This window comes from Ambystoma mexicanum, chromosome 12 (genome assembly GCF_040938575.1).
Source record: "Ambystoma mexicanum isolate Mex_15411 chromosome 12, UKY_AmexF1_1, whole genome shotgun sequence".
In the NCBI taxonomy this organism is placed as follows: Eukaryota; Metazoa; Chordata; class Amphibia; order Caudata; family Ambystomatidae; genus Ambystoma; species Ambystoma mexicanum.
Window position 1 is genome coordinate 70,840,155 of NC_090936.1, and position 14,975 is coordinate 70,855,129.

At 46.7% G+C, this 14,975-nt stretch overlaps 1 protein-coding gene across 1 annotated transcript in view; it reads left to right on the plus strand.

Moving 5' to 3' along the window:
- ADAMTS20 (ADAM metallopeptidase with thrombospondin type 1 motif 20) overlaps window positions 1–14,975 on the plus strand; it is a 779,002-nt gene that overhangs the window by 352,490 nt on the left and 411,537 nt on the right. The window contains exon 12 of the mRNA XM_069628019.1: window positions 8,119–8,264. Within this exon, the coding sequence (XP_069484120.1) occupies window positions 8,119–8,264 (146 nt within the window). The remainder of the gene's footprint in view (window positions 1–8,118; window positions 8,265–14,975) is intronic.

A 14,975-nucleotide genomic window follows, 5' to 3' on the forward strand; every position in this document is an offset into this window, starting at 1 on the left:
GTGTTTATCTGCAGGCATGAGAACCGAATCCTCACAGCAACCATTCCGTGCTGTGAGTCCATCGGTGACACACGTACCCTCCGGATCATGGTAAATTTCACCTTGTAGATCCTTTTCTTGACTTGCTCACCCAGAGTAATATGCTTTCGCACTGCAATTGATTTATGCACTACGCACTTTCACTGTGTAGTCAGCATTATTTCTTTTTCAAACCACTTCGCTATTGCCAATGTCTTAACTTGGAGACACGCACTGCAGGCTCACTCCGCCACCCAGTCCACTCTCTGTTTAGCCACTGCATAGAGACACTCTAAATCGTACCGCAGCACAATTGGCACTGCGCCTCTGGCTTTGTCTCCTGACAACTTGAGAAGCACTTTACTCGATAAAGGGCAAACAGCCAACACTAGGTCGAGACGGTTCCCGTGCCCACCAATGCACCGCTAGCCAGCACCAGCAGCCCAAGGGCAGCTGCCACCCTCCACCACCCAAAACACCTCCTAGAGCGGATCTCCCACTAACACTAAGTCGGGTCACAACCTCCTCAACCCTCTAGACCGAAACAAGCACCTACCACCCAGTCTACTTGCAAATGGGCCAAACCAACCCCGTATGGTTCCCCCATTCAGCAACTGAGACCATTTAGGGTCACCAAAACCCTCATGGAATTTCTCAACTACAGGTCGGGCCACACTGACACCTGATGGTTCACATTTTCTTCTTAGATCAGGGACCTTTTCAGGCCCTCACCCAGCCACCGGGATCCTGACAAAAATCCAGCCATCAGGAACCCACGGCCTACTCAGAGTGCATTTGCACCGACAATCCAGCAACCAATTAAGGATTGTCCACGTACAGCATCACCACTGCTATCACAGCAGCAGGTAAGCTGTACATTGATACACCATGTGATGTATCTTCATGGCACCACCAAGCCATTATTTACTAATCCCTAAATTATTGAACTACACCCCGAGATCCTTACAGGCCTTATCTCACCCACAGATATAACGGACAACACCACATCCGGTATCTATCCTGACGAAGGCCAACACGCAGACAGGCATCAATCCAGCCCTCCATGGCCGAAACACTCCTGTGTCGATCTCCTGTGACACAACTGAAAAAAAACCTTTTGTGTATGTTTTGTAGATATTGTTGTGTACAACCTGTGTTAACTATGCCCTGGACCATTTTCCGTCTTGGGTGCACTTTGTTCAACTGTGTATCTATCCTATTGTCATATGTGACTGTGCCCTTATGTGGAGCTGTTACCTCAACATCTTAGAGGTAGATACTTACCTTGTATTTCCACTGTATATAATCACACCATGTCCGTTGTCATTCACTTTCGCGCTTATCGAAAGCTGTGTAAAATAATAGAAAACCCATCTTCAAAGAAACCTGTGTTTGTGAAATAAATGTATATGTTCAGAACCACACAGTTGCTTGTAGGATCTCTCATCCTGATTTTTTGATGCCTGAGAGCAGTTTGGCAGTGCACATCGCGAACTGGGCATGCATGTTCATTCGCTTTAACCTCTGTTGAATGACAAGGAGGCGCAGACGGGCAAACCAACAGATAATATATCGCATGTGTGTTTCCAGCGTGCATTAGGGATATTTAGAGGCAAAATACTGACAGGACGTGCCCATGAGATGGCTGTTTCAGGCAATGAAACTAGAGTGCTATTTCCAAATACCACTCTGAAGTCAATGATGTGGCATTCTGAATGTAGGGAGTGGAAGCACTTAATATGTACGGTCGGAAATGTTGCTTCTTTAGCACTCTGACCATCTGAGGGATAATCACATGATTGGCATTAAAAACGACTCAATGTTTATTTACTGTAGGTTCTGGGCTGGCATTTTCCGTAAAGGTGATTGGCAGTTGCTGATATGGTGCTGCTGGTCTCCCTGAGTACTCAAGCATCTGTCTAAGAATCTCCATCGTCCGGTGGTAAATGAAGCTTCATCTAATGGGGAACTTATTGTGTTCTCCAGGCTGTGATGAATCTGATTATCCTCTGCGCTCAGCAAGTTGAGTTTTTGCACAAAGATGACTTGCACCAAGGGCCATAGAAAGATGTTGAAAGTTACAGTGAAAGTGCTGACCCTTGGAGGTTCTGTGCATGATATTATCTGAATTCATGTTGGCTGCAGTTAGTGAGGCAGAAATCTTCTCCTGACTATTCTATTGTTCTTTTCTATTGTCTTCCCCACTTACGCCTTGCTCCTCTTAAATGTATCTATCATTCTTCAATTCGCTCACTCTGTCTTCTCCCGTACCATGACCCAATTTCTCCTTCCCTGGCCTCTCTTGGCTGGTTGCACTCTATTCTCAACTTAAATACAACATCCTCTGTCTTGTGTTCAAATGTCTTTATGGTCTCGCATCTCTCCTTCCTTTTTACTCTCCATCTCGCTCCCTCTGCTCTACAAATCTTTTTAGACTCAATGTTCCACGTCTCCCTTGTGCCCAATACCGTTTTTGCTCGTTCCAGCACCTAGCCCCTCTTCCCTGGAACTTGCTTCCCCTGTCTCTTCGCTCATTACTTCCTATCCTCAGTTCCTCTCCAAAAACCCACCTGCTACAGCCCTCTAATTGATTTAATCTGCTAATGAACACTGATTCATTTACTCTTATGAACGCTAATTGATTGTTAGTGTTTATGAACACTGATTGACTTATTACTCACAGTAATGCTAATTGATTGTTATTATTTATGAACAGTTTAAATGTTACTGTTTATGAACGCTGATTTGCATTCTGATTCATCATATTGTTGACAGTACTATGTAAAGCGCTTTGGACAAAGGCGCTATATAAAATACAGATACAAATACAGAAATAGGGTTGATTTAGGTCTGAGATCCTTCTCCACTCCTGTAAGAGCATTAGTAATAACAATTAAAAAAACAATTGTGTTCTTTTATTGCGCTTCATGCCAGGGTCCAGCCTCTATGGGCAGGACCGGGTTTCGAAACCCATGTTGCTTGCCCTTGTCTTGCTTTCAAGACATGTGTATTGCCTCTGAGCTATTTTGTGGTCTAATGCAGTTAAGGCCACTTTAAATCTATTAGTGTTGTGACGGGGTCATGGGCTGGACCCTGTCGAAAAGGAGCAGAGACCCCTCCGAACCTGGAGAGGTGGCCTACAAAGGCAGTTGATAGAGGCAAGCCTTCCCCAGAGGTTGAGGGAGTTGGGAGGTCCTTAGTCCCTGACTCCCCAAAAAGAGTGTTCTGGTGTAAAAATATTGGTACCATTGTCTCGACCGCAATGCCTTGCAGCCTCCCTTCTGGCCAGGTCTCCTCTTCTTGCAGAAATACCAAACCCAGAAGACAATGGGAGGCCCTAGAGAGGAGCACTGATGTGTGTGTGTTCCACCAAATGACAGCATTCGTGGAATGTACCTTCTGAAGTTAACCGCCACTTGCTTATTTGTGTGTAGCACAACAAATTAGCCATGTACATGAAGTTTGTGGAATCCAGGCTATACTTCTCCTTTGACACCAGATCTACTCAGCTTCATCTTCGCAGCGCCGGAGGCGGCCGTGTTAGGCGGTGCAGCCTGACGCTGGGAAGTGCGTAGGGAGTGTAGGGTTCCTTTCTCTAAGTTGTGACGCGTAGAGAATCAGGAAGTGTGGCAGAGGTTTGTGGAGCTTGTGGAGCTTGTGGGCGTGTCTACGTGGGGCGCCGGTCCAAGGATGGGGTCCGCCTGGAAATACGCTGTGTGCGGCCTCACCTGAGGTCCGTCTGGGCCACATCGACTCCTGGCTCCCTCTGGCTTTCTCCACGCTACCAGCGGCTCCGGTCATCTGCAGGCTATCGGCTGACTGCTGCACTCCAAGGGAGTCCTTGATAGCTGGCACCTCGTTCGGGGTTGAAGTCACATCGGCCCGGCACCTATTAGGCGGGTAATTGTGCCTCTCTCCTTTCATTTCCTGTTACACTTTCGTATTGCCATTAATGTTTCGGCCATCTAGCCATGCCTAATACAAGGTCATATCCTAAGGTATGTATGGACAGGAATATAGTCCGCTCATTAGAAGCAGACTTAGTATCCACTTCTTCTCCCTTCCATGACCAGTTGACTACGGGGAGAACCGAGAACCCCTCACTAACCCCTGCATTATGTCTACCCTGTACACCACAGGAATATCAGGGGAAAAGCAGTCGCTTTTCAGGGGTCTTAGCGCTGAGCGCCAAAAGGAGGCAGATGCTTCAGAAGGAACAGCATCTTCTTTCTGAACTCCTCTGTAACAATGTAAAGCTCAACACTGACAACAAGAATGGAGCAGATGGGTTATGCTCCACCGTCACCATCTCGACGCATAACCAGTACCCTATATTAGAGTTTCTACAAAAACATGGTGAGAGAAAAGGGATCTCTGCTGAGAAGCCTGATGAGGGATTTTCTACCCCGAAAAACAATCTAGGCTGGGTGTCCTTTAAGGATCAGTTAATGCAAGACTTGGGGTCTTGCTCAAGCTTCGAGGAGTTCCGGTGCTGGGTGTTATCGGTGGGTCCCGAGGTCTTCAAGTTCCCCCCGCCTTTACTACAAGACTCAGTCATACGTAAAGTGAAAAGAAATGATAAATCCTCTCAAACCCCACATGGCCATTATGAGATTCATAAAGCCTGCCAAACTACCCCGACGCCATCTAACAACCCTCTCCCAGGAGTACAAGATAAAATAGTGGCGCCTGTTGTTTGGCCTGAGGTTGAGGCTCCACAAAGGGGGTCCTCATCTTCTGCCAAATGTCTTAATCCATCTGTCACTTATCAGAAGGACTTACGATTAAACAAATCAACAATGCCTAAAATTAAAGACCCTAATCTCAGATGTTTCGTCCTGGACAAAAGAAACTTTATCATTACCAATGTGGAGAAACCAGATCACTTTGAATCCAAGGAGACTCTAAAAAACAAAATTCTTGCTTGGTTAAATTTAAAAGTAGCCCCCAATTGTATTAGATCACAGGATTTTGGAGTGCTCCAAAGAACTCAAATTGTGAACTGGTGCACTTTAGAAAACACTGATTGCATTGTGGTGGGATGTGGCTCTAGCAGTCTCCCCCAGTTCCTGCATCGATTAACCAACCTGAATCTAACATCAATGCATTCAAAGTTGAACATTGTACTGAACCAATAGGACTTTCTTGTTTCTGATCTCCTTTTCTCTTCTGTTCCCAGTTCTAGAATTCTTATGCTTCTCCTTCCCCTTCCGATGCCCATTCTATGTCTTTGAACAGTTTTCTACATGCAAATGTCTCTGCCACTAAGCTCAGCATTGCCCCAAACTAATTTACGTCTCCCCCTCGGAAGAGGGCTGTATCATGTATTGCATTACTGTACTCCCTTCATTTTAGATGTTTCAATGTTTTTCTCTTATTTATGTTGTATTATTGATGGTGTGCTCAGTTTTGAGCTATTGACTGCTGTGCAATTGTTTGTATGTTCAGCGCCCTTAAGCCTTCGGGTCAGTGGAGCGCGATATAAATACATTTCATTCATTCATTCATTCATTCAGTTGCTAAAGTACAACTGCCAGTGAGAGCTCATAAAGTTTGAGGTATGAGAAGATGAGCAGAAGTGGTGGAGAAGTGGAGTGGTGAGGTGGCGGAGGTTGGAGGACCAGAAGCTTACCTGCCCAACATCTTCCTACGCTCCTCCCACCAGCTTCAAAGCAGTGGTCCAGGAAGGTCCTGACCACTTCTCAGAACGGTTTTACCGTACATTTTCAGGGAGACCGTGTTGCTTCTTTACGAGTATGACGTCCAGTAGAAAGGTTGCAGTCATTGTAAATGGGGAAAAAACTGAAATTCTGATAGTAGGCACCCCAAAATAACTAGCCAAACTTCACCCCCAATAGACAGCCATGGTCATAGACGGCACCGACATCCCGATCTCCAGCCAAGTAAAAACATTAGACGTTTATCTAGATTCCAGTCTTACGATGAATAAACATATTAGTGCCCTCTCCTCTTCCACTGCTTATACTGCCAAACTAATTGCATTGAGCTGACCCTTCCTTTCACAACAAAACTGTATCACTCTTGCCAGAGCCTTAATACTTGCCAGCATTGATTACTGCAACATACTTCTACTAGGGACTTCGAAGAAAAACCTACTTAAACTGCAACTATTGCAGAATAAAGTACTAAGAGCAGCTCTAGGCATAAAAAAGAGTGAACACATTTCTCAACACAGAAGAGAAGTTCACTGGCTACCTATCCAAGCAAGCATTCTGCACAAAACCCTCACAATTACACACAAATGTGTTACAGGTAACGCACCCAACTATCCCAACAAAAGTATCAACCATAAAACCACTACCAGAGTGCTTAGATCTAACAACAATACACTACTACACATCCCTAGATTTAACAATTCGAGAACAGGGAACTCTAGTTTCCCAACAGCTGCACCCAGAGTATGGAACTCCCTCCCAAACTACATCAATAATGAAACATCACTAACTAAATTCAAGAAACTCCTTAAAACCTGCTTATTCAACAAATATTGAATCCCACATATGCCCGACAGGCCTGCCAGCCTGTGCGCCCATCCCTGTTTCGGTAGTGACAGCCTCAGCACCTGAAGTCCTCACCCGCAGACTGGAACTAACAGGTAGACTTAAGGGGCCAGCCCCGGGTCATATTCGGCACTTCGCACTGTTTCACTCTCCTGTATGCCTTTGTTTGTCTATATGAATTACCAGGCTATGTCTCACTGCTCTCATTCCTCTGTATGCTTTGTTAGTTACCACATTATCCCTCAGGTCATCCGTCCTCGGGTTGCCCTCTTGTTTTTTCTATATTAAGTACCATGGTATCGCTCATTGTAATGCAACGTGTAATGCAACTGTAAAGTTAACCATGAATATGCATAACCCTATGTATCTGCAACCACCAAGCTTCATGCCAAGTATTTAATGTACAAATTCTTCTACGCCGTGATAACCTCAGTGCTTGGGCGTATAACAAATGCAATAAATAAATAAATTGTATTACTGCCACTTTTTTGGTGCTAACGGAATTAAAGCCAGTTTGACTCCACTGCTGAATTCAGAGTTTAAAGGTATGGAGGAAGATTCACCTTGAACAAAAGGTATATTATGAGTTTGCCTCCAAAATAATGGTGTGTCCAGGGAGTGGCCTGGGGTGGCACGTGCAACACCTGGAATCTGATTGGCCATCCCCGGTGCCAGGCCATTATCCCAAACTATGATCATTATGTGTGTGCGTGCTCGTACTTCACGCCACCCCTGCATAAATCAGTGCCACACTTGCGCCATCCCAGTCAAAAGAGTCTGGACACGCCACTACTCCAAAGATTGCTGGATGTGCCATGCAGAATTACTGCTCACAGTAAATCTCTCACAAGTGCCCATGCAGACCTATGGACTCCAAGAACGGGGACTTACACTGCCATACCACCTCTTGTAATCCCAGAGCTAATGCTGCAGGATCGAGTGGTGTTGATGGCAACCAAGATTAGCAGTAAATCAGTGGACTTGCCACCAATTGGCTGAACAACTCGTAATCAGGCCGCTTAGGCTTTAGATGTCAGTTTCCATAGGCGCTCCAAATCCGGCCTTAATTGCATGAACATAACAGCAAGTGGCTATCATGTGGTTTGATCATGCCTGCACAATTCAAAGGAAGGTGTTGATTTGCTGACTAGTTGCTACATAGTTCCTTTCATCCAACTTGTCTTGTTTAAATTAAAATGTATTCTACGATTTCAATTAATAGTATGGTGAGAAACTAAAAATTTCACGCACTACTGAGTTGGGTTCTCTCATGGAAAAGCATCAGCAGTGTGTTTTCGTACCATGAATTGTCGCTCTTTGCTCCATAAGGGCGTATCATCTTATGCCTCTGCAGCATTTTGCTTTCCAGGTATTTTGCACTACAACTCCCATAATTCCCAGCCAACGTAGACAATGATGAGGGATCATGAGATTTGTAGTCCAAAACATCTGGAAAGCCGCAGGTTGCAGACCCCTAGCACTATATGGATAAATGCAAGTCCCAAAACATGCTATATTAAAAGAAGGACTATTATCTTGGTGCATCATTTTTGTTTTTTTCTTTCTTTGCATTTACCAGCATTGCCATCATGGTCTGTGTGTAGACAAGGACATGGAAACGCGGCAGGTCGATGGACATTGGGGCGCATGGGGCGCTTATAGTGCCTGCTCAAGAACATGCGGCGGAGGCATCAAGACTATCACCAGGGACTGCAATGGACCCCAGTAAGTCTTTGTTTAAATTAATACAGTTGTCATCTTCTTGATCAAAACAGTACTAATATCTAGACTTCTTATGTGAATGAATTGAGAATACAAAGAAATCAGTAAGTCATGGCATGTATGTTATTGACTAACATTTTGTTAATCTGAAAATTAAGATTCGAACATGAGAAATTTGCATTCATAATTTTTTGGGAAGTTTAAGCTTGCTAGGGTGAGATTTCTCAGCTGAGAGGTTCTTTAAATGCCTCCTTCTGCAATATATATTTAATTTTTTTGAATAAAGTACACATACAATGCTTGATGCAACTTTTTCTTTTGGCTTCAGCATGCAAGATTATCTTGGTCCCAGTTCACTGAAAATTGAGCTCTCTACTGGTCCCAGCATGTAATAGTCTCTATACAATAGTTAATTGATAGCTTGGCTTACTACAAGTACCAGCATGCAAAGCAGGCTTTGACTTAGTTCATTTTTAGTTCTGTTCTCTACCAGTTCCAGCATGCACACATTTCTATTTTACTGTTTATTTGCTTCACTTTTTTCTGTAGTCTTACTTTATTGGCCTTTCTACTCACTTTATGTTGCAGCTGTAATGCTGGTTTTGTCTCTATTCTATGGTGGCTACATTCACTACAAGTTCCATCATGCAATGTTCTTTGCATCACGACATCTTTAGTACTATGCTGCTTCAGTGTTAACACATTAGGGGGGTCACTTTAAAATAAATGAAAATTGAAAGAAGGGGACTGTCGTGGCCGGCAAGGTCATAATTAAGACAGCGTGACGAGCAATGGGATCTGCCGCGTTCGGCAGAGAAAAGGGTAAAGTGTATAAAGACAGACACTGTTTTCTCTACCTCCTTGTCCCTTATTTTGCATACGCTTTTCACGCAGCAGCGGTCTGGGTTACCAGCAACCTGTATGCGGGCACGTGAGACACAAGAACTGGTGACGAGGATGGGATTATAGCACCCATCTTCCAACAAAACTACCACTGGATGAGCAGCACATGTTGCCAAAGCTGTAAATCAGAAGAGGGACTGACTTTTTCCAAAATGTCTTAAAATGAAGCGAGACGGTGAAAGACGAGAGGATGGAGCATCTGATGATGAAGGTCCCAGTGCAGCTGTGTTTCGCTGACCAGGCCCTTGAGCCCAGGGGGATCAGCAGGCCCTTGAGCGTTTGGAGAGATGGCTGCGGAGATTCGAGAACTACATGGTGGCCTATAATGAAAGGGCCCAAGACAAGTTTTCCAGGAGATTGCTCATAAATCTGGTAGGATATGCAATCGAGGATCTCATCCCCACTTTCCCACCTGAAGAGTTAAAGACATATGTGGGACTCAAAGAGGCACTGAGTATTTATTTCGACCCTCTGTGCAATAAAGACCATGAAAGACATACATTCAATACAACATACCAAATCACGTGTGAGTCCATGGATGCTTTTGCGACTCAAATACGCAAGTTGGTAGCTCACTGTGACTTCCACAAATTCTCAAACGAAGAAGCTAAGAATCATGGGGGGTGGGGGTTCTATCATCACATTCTGAAAATGGCATGAACAGAAGCGACAGCACACTCCCAGGCAAAACAGTGGGAAACCAGCAAAGGACAGGCGAGAGAGCAGGCCTAATACATCAGTCAAGGTGGAAGAGGCAATAATCAGGGCACTGAATTAACGGTAACTGCCAGCCGCAACACAAACCGGGAAGAGAGAGCCCAGGAGTCATTGTCGCGTATGCATCCAAAAGTCTAACAGATGTAGAAAGAAGGTAATCACAACCAGAAGAACTAGCGGTTGTCTGGGTATGTGAGCATTTTCAGATGTTCTTACTAGGGAAACCATTTCCAGTTGTCACTGATCGTCAAGTAATGGTCAGCATCTGTGGAAAACCACAGTGCAGAATGCCTCAGAGAATTGAGAGGTCAGGGTTAAGATTGCAAGATTTCAACTTCACATTTATCCACATGCCAGGCAAGGAGTACAACCCAGTGGATTTCATGTCTCGTCACCCGCTCCTGAAACAGGGCCTTGACCCGTCCATATCTGAAGAATACATCAATATCCTTGCTCAGCAGGGACCCCCAAAGCTACCCATAATGATCATGTTGAGAGATCACACCATGATTGATAGAATACTACAGAAGTTAAAGGAACTCATATTGTCTCGAAGGTGGAGAGACAGTGATCTAGAGTATGCTCGTGAAAATCAAGGGGCTTTCAAGGAAGAAATACGGCCATTCAGACAAGTGAAGCATGAGCTGTCAACAACTGCAGAAGGTCTTGTGATGCGAGGGAGGTGCATAGTGATACCTACGGATCTACGCCAGCAAGTAGTGGACCTAGCGCATGAAGGATATTGAGACATGGTGGCCACTAAGAGACAAATAAGAGAGACCATGTGGTTCCCAGGGATTGACGCAATGGTGGACAACATGGTAAAAAGATGTCATATGTGTCCATGTACATCAAAACCCGATAACCCAGGACCACTCAAGATGTTAGAAATGTCAGAAGCTCCATGGACGCATGTGGCGGTTAACTTCTTCGGACCGTTTGGGGGTGGAAAATATCCCTTGTGTAAATGATTTCCTGCACGGTGCTAGCACCGGCATTCCTCCTGAACTAGACAGCATCTTTTCGGCATTGGGGCATTCCTGAAATATTAAAATCAGACAATGGACCTCCATTTAGCAGTGTGAAGTATGCACGATTTATGAGTCACATGGGCATACGACATAGGTTCACACCGTTATGGCTGCAAGCCAACGGAATGGTTGATAAGCTCATGGGAAGCCTCAAGAAAGTGCTTCAACAAAATGAGCTGAGTCAGATGTCGCTGAACCAAGCAGTATGCAACATGCTCAGGGATTATAGAAACTCACCGCAAGGCACGACGGGAAAGTGCCCCTCAGAGCGTGTGTTTCAAAGGAAAGTAAAAACGAGATTTCCCCACATAGAGGAGTCTAGGGTAAATGACCTACTGAAACTGTAGATTGAAGATGCGGTAAAGAAACGGGAGATGAAAAGATACACTGATGAGAGACAGAAGGCAAGGACTTCAACACTTCAAACGGGTGATAAGGTTCTCGTGTGTCGGAAACAAAAGAGAGGAAGTCAGAGTCAAAATGTGATCCTGCCCATCGAGTCATTACGCAGATAGAGGGATCTATGGTGACTTCCCGATCGCGTGGAAGGGTGGTCACACGGAACATATCACAATTTAAACTGTACCACGATGAGAGAAAAAGAATGTAGAGGAGGAGAATGCTGAGGAAGACGGTCAGGAAGGGTCCCAAAATGATGATTTAAAAGCAACAGAGTCTGGACCTGACGTGGAGATGCATGCAAGACCAAAGCGATGTATCACAAGGCCAGTGAGACTGATTGAAGAGATGTAGATCAAACTGTGAGTAATATAATTGTGTTTGCCCGAGAGGGCAAGATATTGTGTCCGGCAAGGACATAGTTAAGGCAGCGTGATGAGCAGCCTCGTCTTGCTCATTATGGACAAATAGAAAGTAAGCTTACTCGCACATGCGCAACGTGTTCTGCCGCATTCAGCAGAGAAAAAGGGAAATCGCATAAAGACGGTGTGGGGACATCACGTGATCGCGGGAGCGTGTTCTCGCGAGATCTCGCGAGACGGGATCTCGCGAGCCCACGCTCCGCGGGAAAATGTTCCCGCTTCAGTGTTGGCGCCTGGCCAGCAGAAGCAGTCAGCGAGGAGCGCTGCTCCTGACTACAGGATAAGGAGAAGTGAGTTATAGAACTCACACCACGACTCCTAGGGCGTAACACCACAGCCACTGGAGGCTTCATGGGGGCCCTAGGAGACTACAGCGTGCCACCGGTGTGCACAACCCTTCCACAGTGAAGCAACTGGGGAAGCACAGGACTTGGTCGCAGTGAACAGTGAGTAAGCGCCCCGCGCCTCCAGGCCACGCATAGCCTCCTCACTTGCTGTTAGTCAATAAAGACCGTTAGAAATACTACAGCGTCCTGTCATCTGTTTAGGCCACAACATAACTGGCGACGAGGATACCAGAAGTCCCACGGACCCACCATGCAAGGCTCCACACCACCCCCTGCGTTCCTCCCCTTGCCAGGGACACCGGCGATTCCGTGGATGCAATGGGAACCCCTCTTTTCCACCTACTTAGAAGCGGTGGGCGGCACGCGATATGCCCCCATCAGGAAGAGGGCGATGCTGTTGAATGTGCTGGGGGTTGAAGGTCAGCGCATCTTTGCCGGACTTAAAGAAATACCTGCGGCAGACGATGACGTCGAAGACGACGACGTTTACAAAGAAGCGACTCGTTGCATCATGAAGAGGTTCACCAATAAGGAGAACATTGTACTGCACAGGTTGAGATTCTACACTCGCAAACAGGAAGGGAGCGAGCCCGTGGATGACTACATCACCAGGATGAGGGAACTCGCTTCTCTTTGCGCCTTTGGAGAAAATGCAGAACAGGTCATCTGCGACATGCTCGTTGTCCACACCAACTCTAGGAAAGTACAGGACAAACTCATCCAAGAAAAGGAGGTCACCCTCGATAAAGCCATCCAGATTGCCAGAGCGGAGGAAGAAACCTCCAGCAGACGCAAGGAGGCGGGAAGTCACCTGCCCGTGCCCGAAATGGCGGCGCTACAATGGAGAGGTCGCAGAGACAAGCAATCCCGCGACGGCCCCAAAGACAAAAGTCCCAGGAAGAAGGAGGCACCGAAATGCTACAGATGCGCCAGCCTCAAGCACATGGCGAACGACCGCGACTGTCCCGCCAGGAATAAGGAGTGCTGCAAGTGCGGACGCATTGGCCACGTGGCTCCAGCATGCATGTGGCGGGAGAAAACTGTGTCCCGTGTTGACGGTGACTGCACCTCAACCGATGATGATGAACTGCAGGACAGACCCATGGTTGTCATGGTCAATGCCCCCCATGCCAGAAGAGAAAAACCACACTGCACCATTAAAGTGGACGGAATGGAGACGCGCGTCATGGCTGATTCGGGATCCGACCTCACCATTCTGCCCATCAACACGTACAAGGAGATGATGGGACAAGAAAAAGTAGAGATTAGATCAACCAGGCAAAAACCCACCGTGTTTGGAGGGGCAACGGTCGACCTGTTGGGCTACATCAAGGCCTGGATCGATTTCAAGGGGAGGTCTACCACCACCAAAGTGTATTTCTCACCCAAAGGTCCAGCCGTGTTGGGGTGGGATGACCAACACAAACTCAGCATGAAACTAGATCCCAGCACTCCGGAACAGGTGCTCATGATCTCGTCAGGAGCAGCGCAAAACTACAAGGAGATCTTTCCAAACCTGTTTTCTGAGAAACCCGGAAAAGTGAAAAACTTCATCCACAAAATTCGGTTGAAACCCGACGCCACTCCAGTCAAGCACAAAGTAAGGGCAGTACCTGCCACCGCAAGACCAGCTTTGGACGCCCACCTGAGGAAGATGGTCGAAGAAGGAACCATTGAAACCGTGGAATCCTCAGAGTGGCTGAGTCCGGTAGTACTAGTGAAGAAAAAGTCCAGCAACGACCTCAGGATCTGTATCGACCTGAGAAGCCTGAACTTGGAGGTGATCACGGATAGCTTCCCACTCCCCAGCATCAATGAGATCGTCCTCATGATGAAAGAGCAGCCATTTTCTCGAAGCTGGACATGCGTGATGCCTATCACCAAATTCCTCTACACAGGTCCTCACGCCCCCTGACGGCGTTCATCACTCCTTTTGGCACCTTCCAATACACCCGCATGCCTTTCGGGCTATCGTCCGCAGCATCCGCATTCCAGAGGATGATGAACTCCCTACTGAAAGGCCTCACCAATGTCTCATTCTTCCAAGACGACATTCTGGTATACGCCAAGGACAACGAGACCCATGACAAGGCGCTCAAGTCAGTCCTAAGCAGACTTCAGGAGGAAGGCATTCACCTACGCCACGAAAAGTGTGTCTTTGGGGTGAACAAAGTAGAATATCTTGGGTACTGCATCTCGAGTGAAGGGGTAAGCCCCAAGAAGAACCTCATGGAGGCCATTACAGAGGCACCGGCGCCGATGTCCAAAGAGGAACTACGCTCATTCTTAGGCCTAGCCGAGTACTATGCCAAATTCGTCCCTAGGTTCTCTGAGACCACATCTCCCATGAGAGAGCTTCTGAAGAAGGGGGCAGCGTACTCGTGGGGCCCAGAACAAGATGAGGCTTTCGGCGAAATCAAGAATAGGATTCTACACGCGCCGTGTCTTAAACCATACAACCCCGAATGGGACACCTACATCACCACTGACGCCAGCGCATACGGCCTAGGGGCCACCTTGACCCAGAAAAAGGGCGATACAGAGAACATTGTGGCGTTTGCATCCAAGGCATTATCCTCATCCGAGAAGAATTACTCTACGGTAGAGAAAGAGATGTTGGCATGCGCTTGGGCCGTCGACTATTTCAGATCATACGTATGGGGGACAAGATTCAAGTTGATCACCGATCATAAACCCCTAATTCACATGCTGAGCCCGGGCGGCACCAAGACGGCCACCCCCAGACTGGCCAGGATCGCCGCAAAGCTCCAAGAGTATACCTATGAGATACAACACATTGCGGGCTGGAAAAACGCACAAGCGGACTGCATGTCCAGGCTCCTCAACCAAAGCGCCCCCGGCACCACATTCCTGGAAGACGAATGTGTCGTTGCG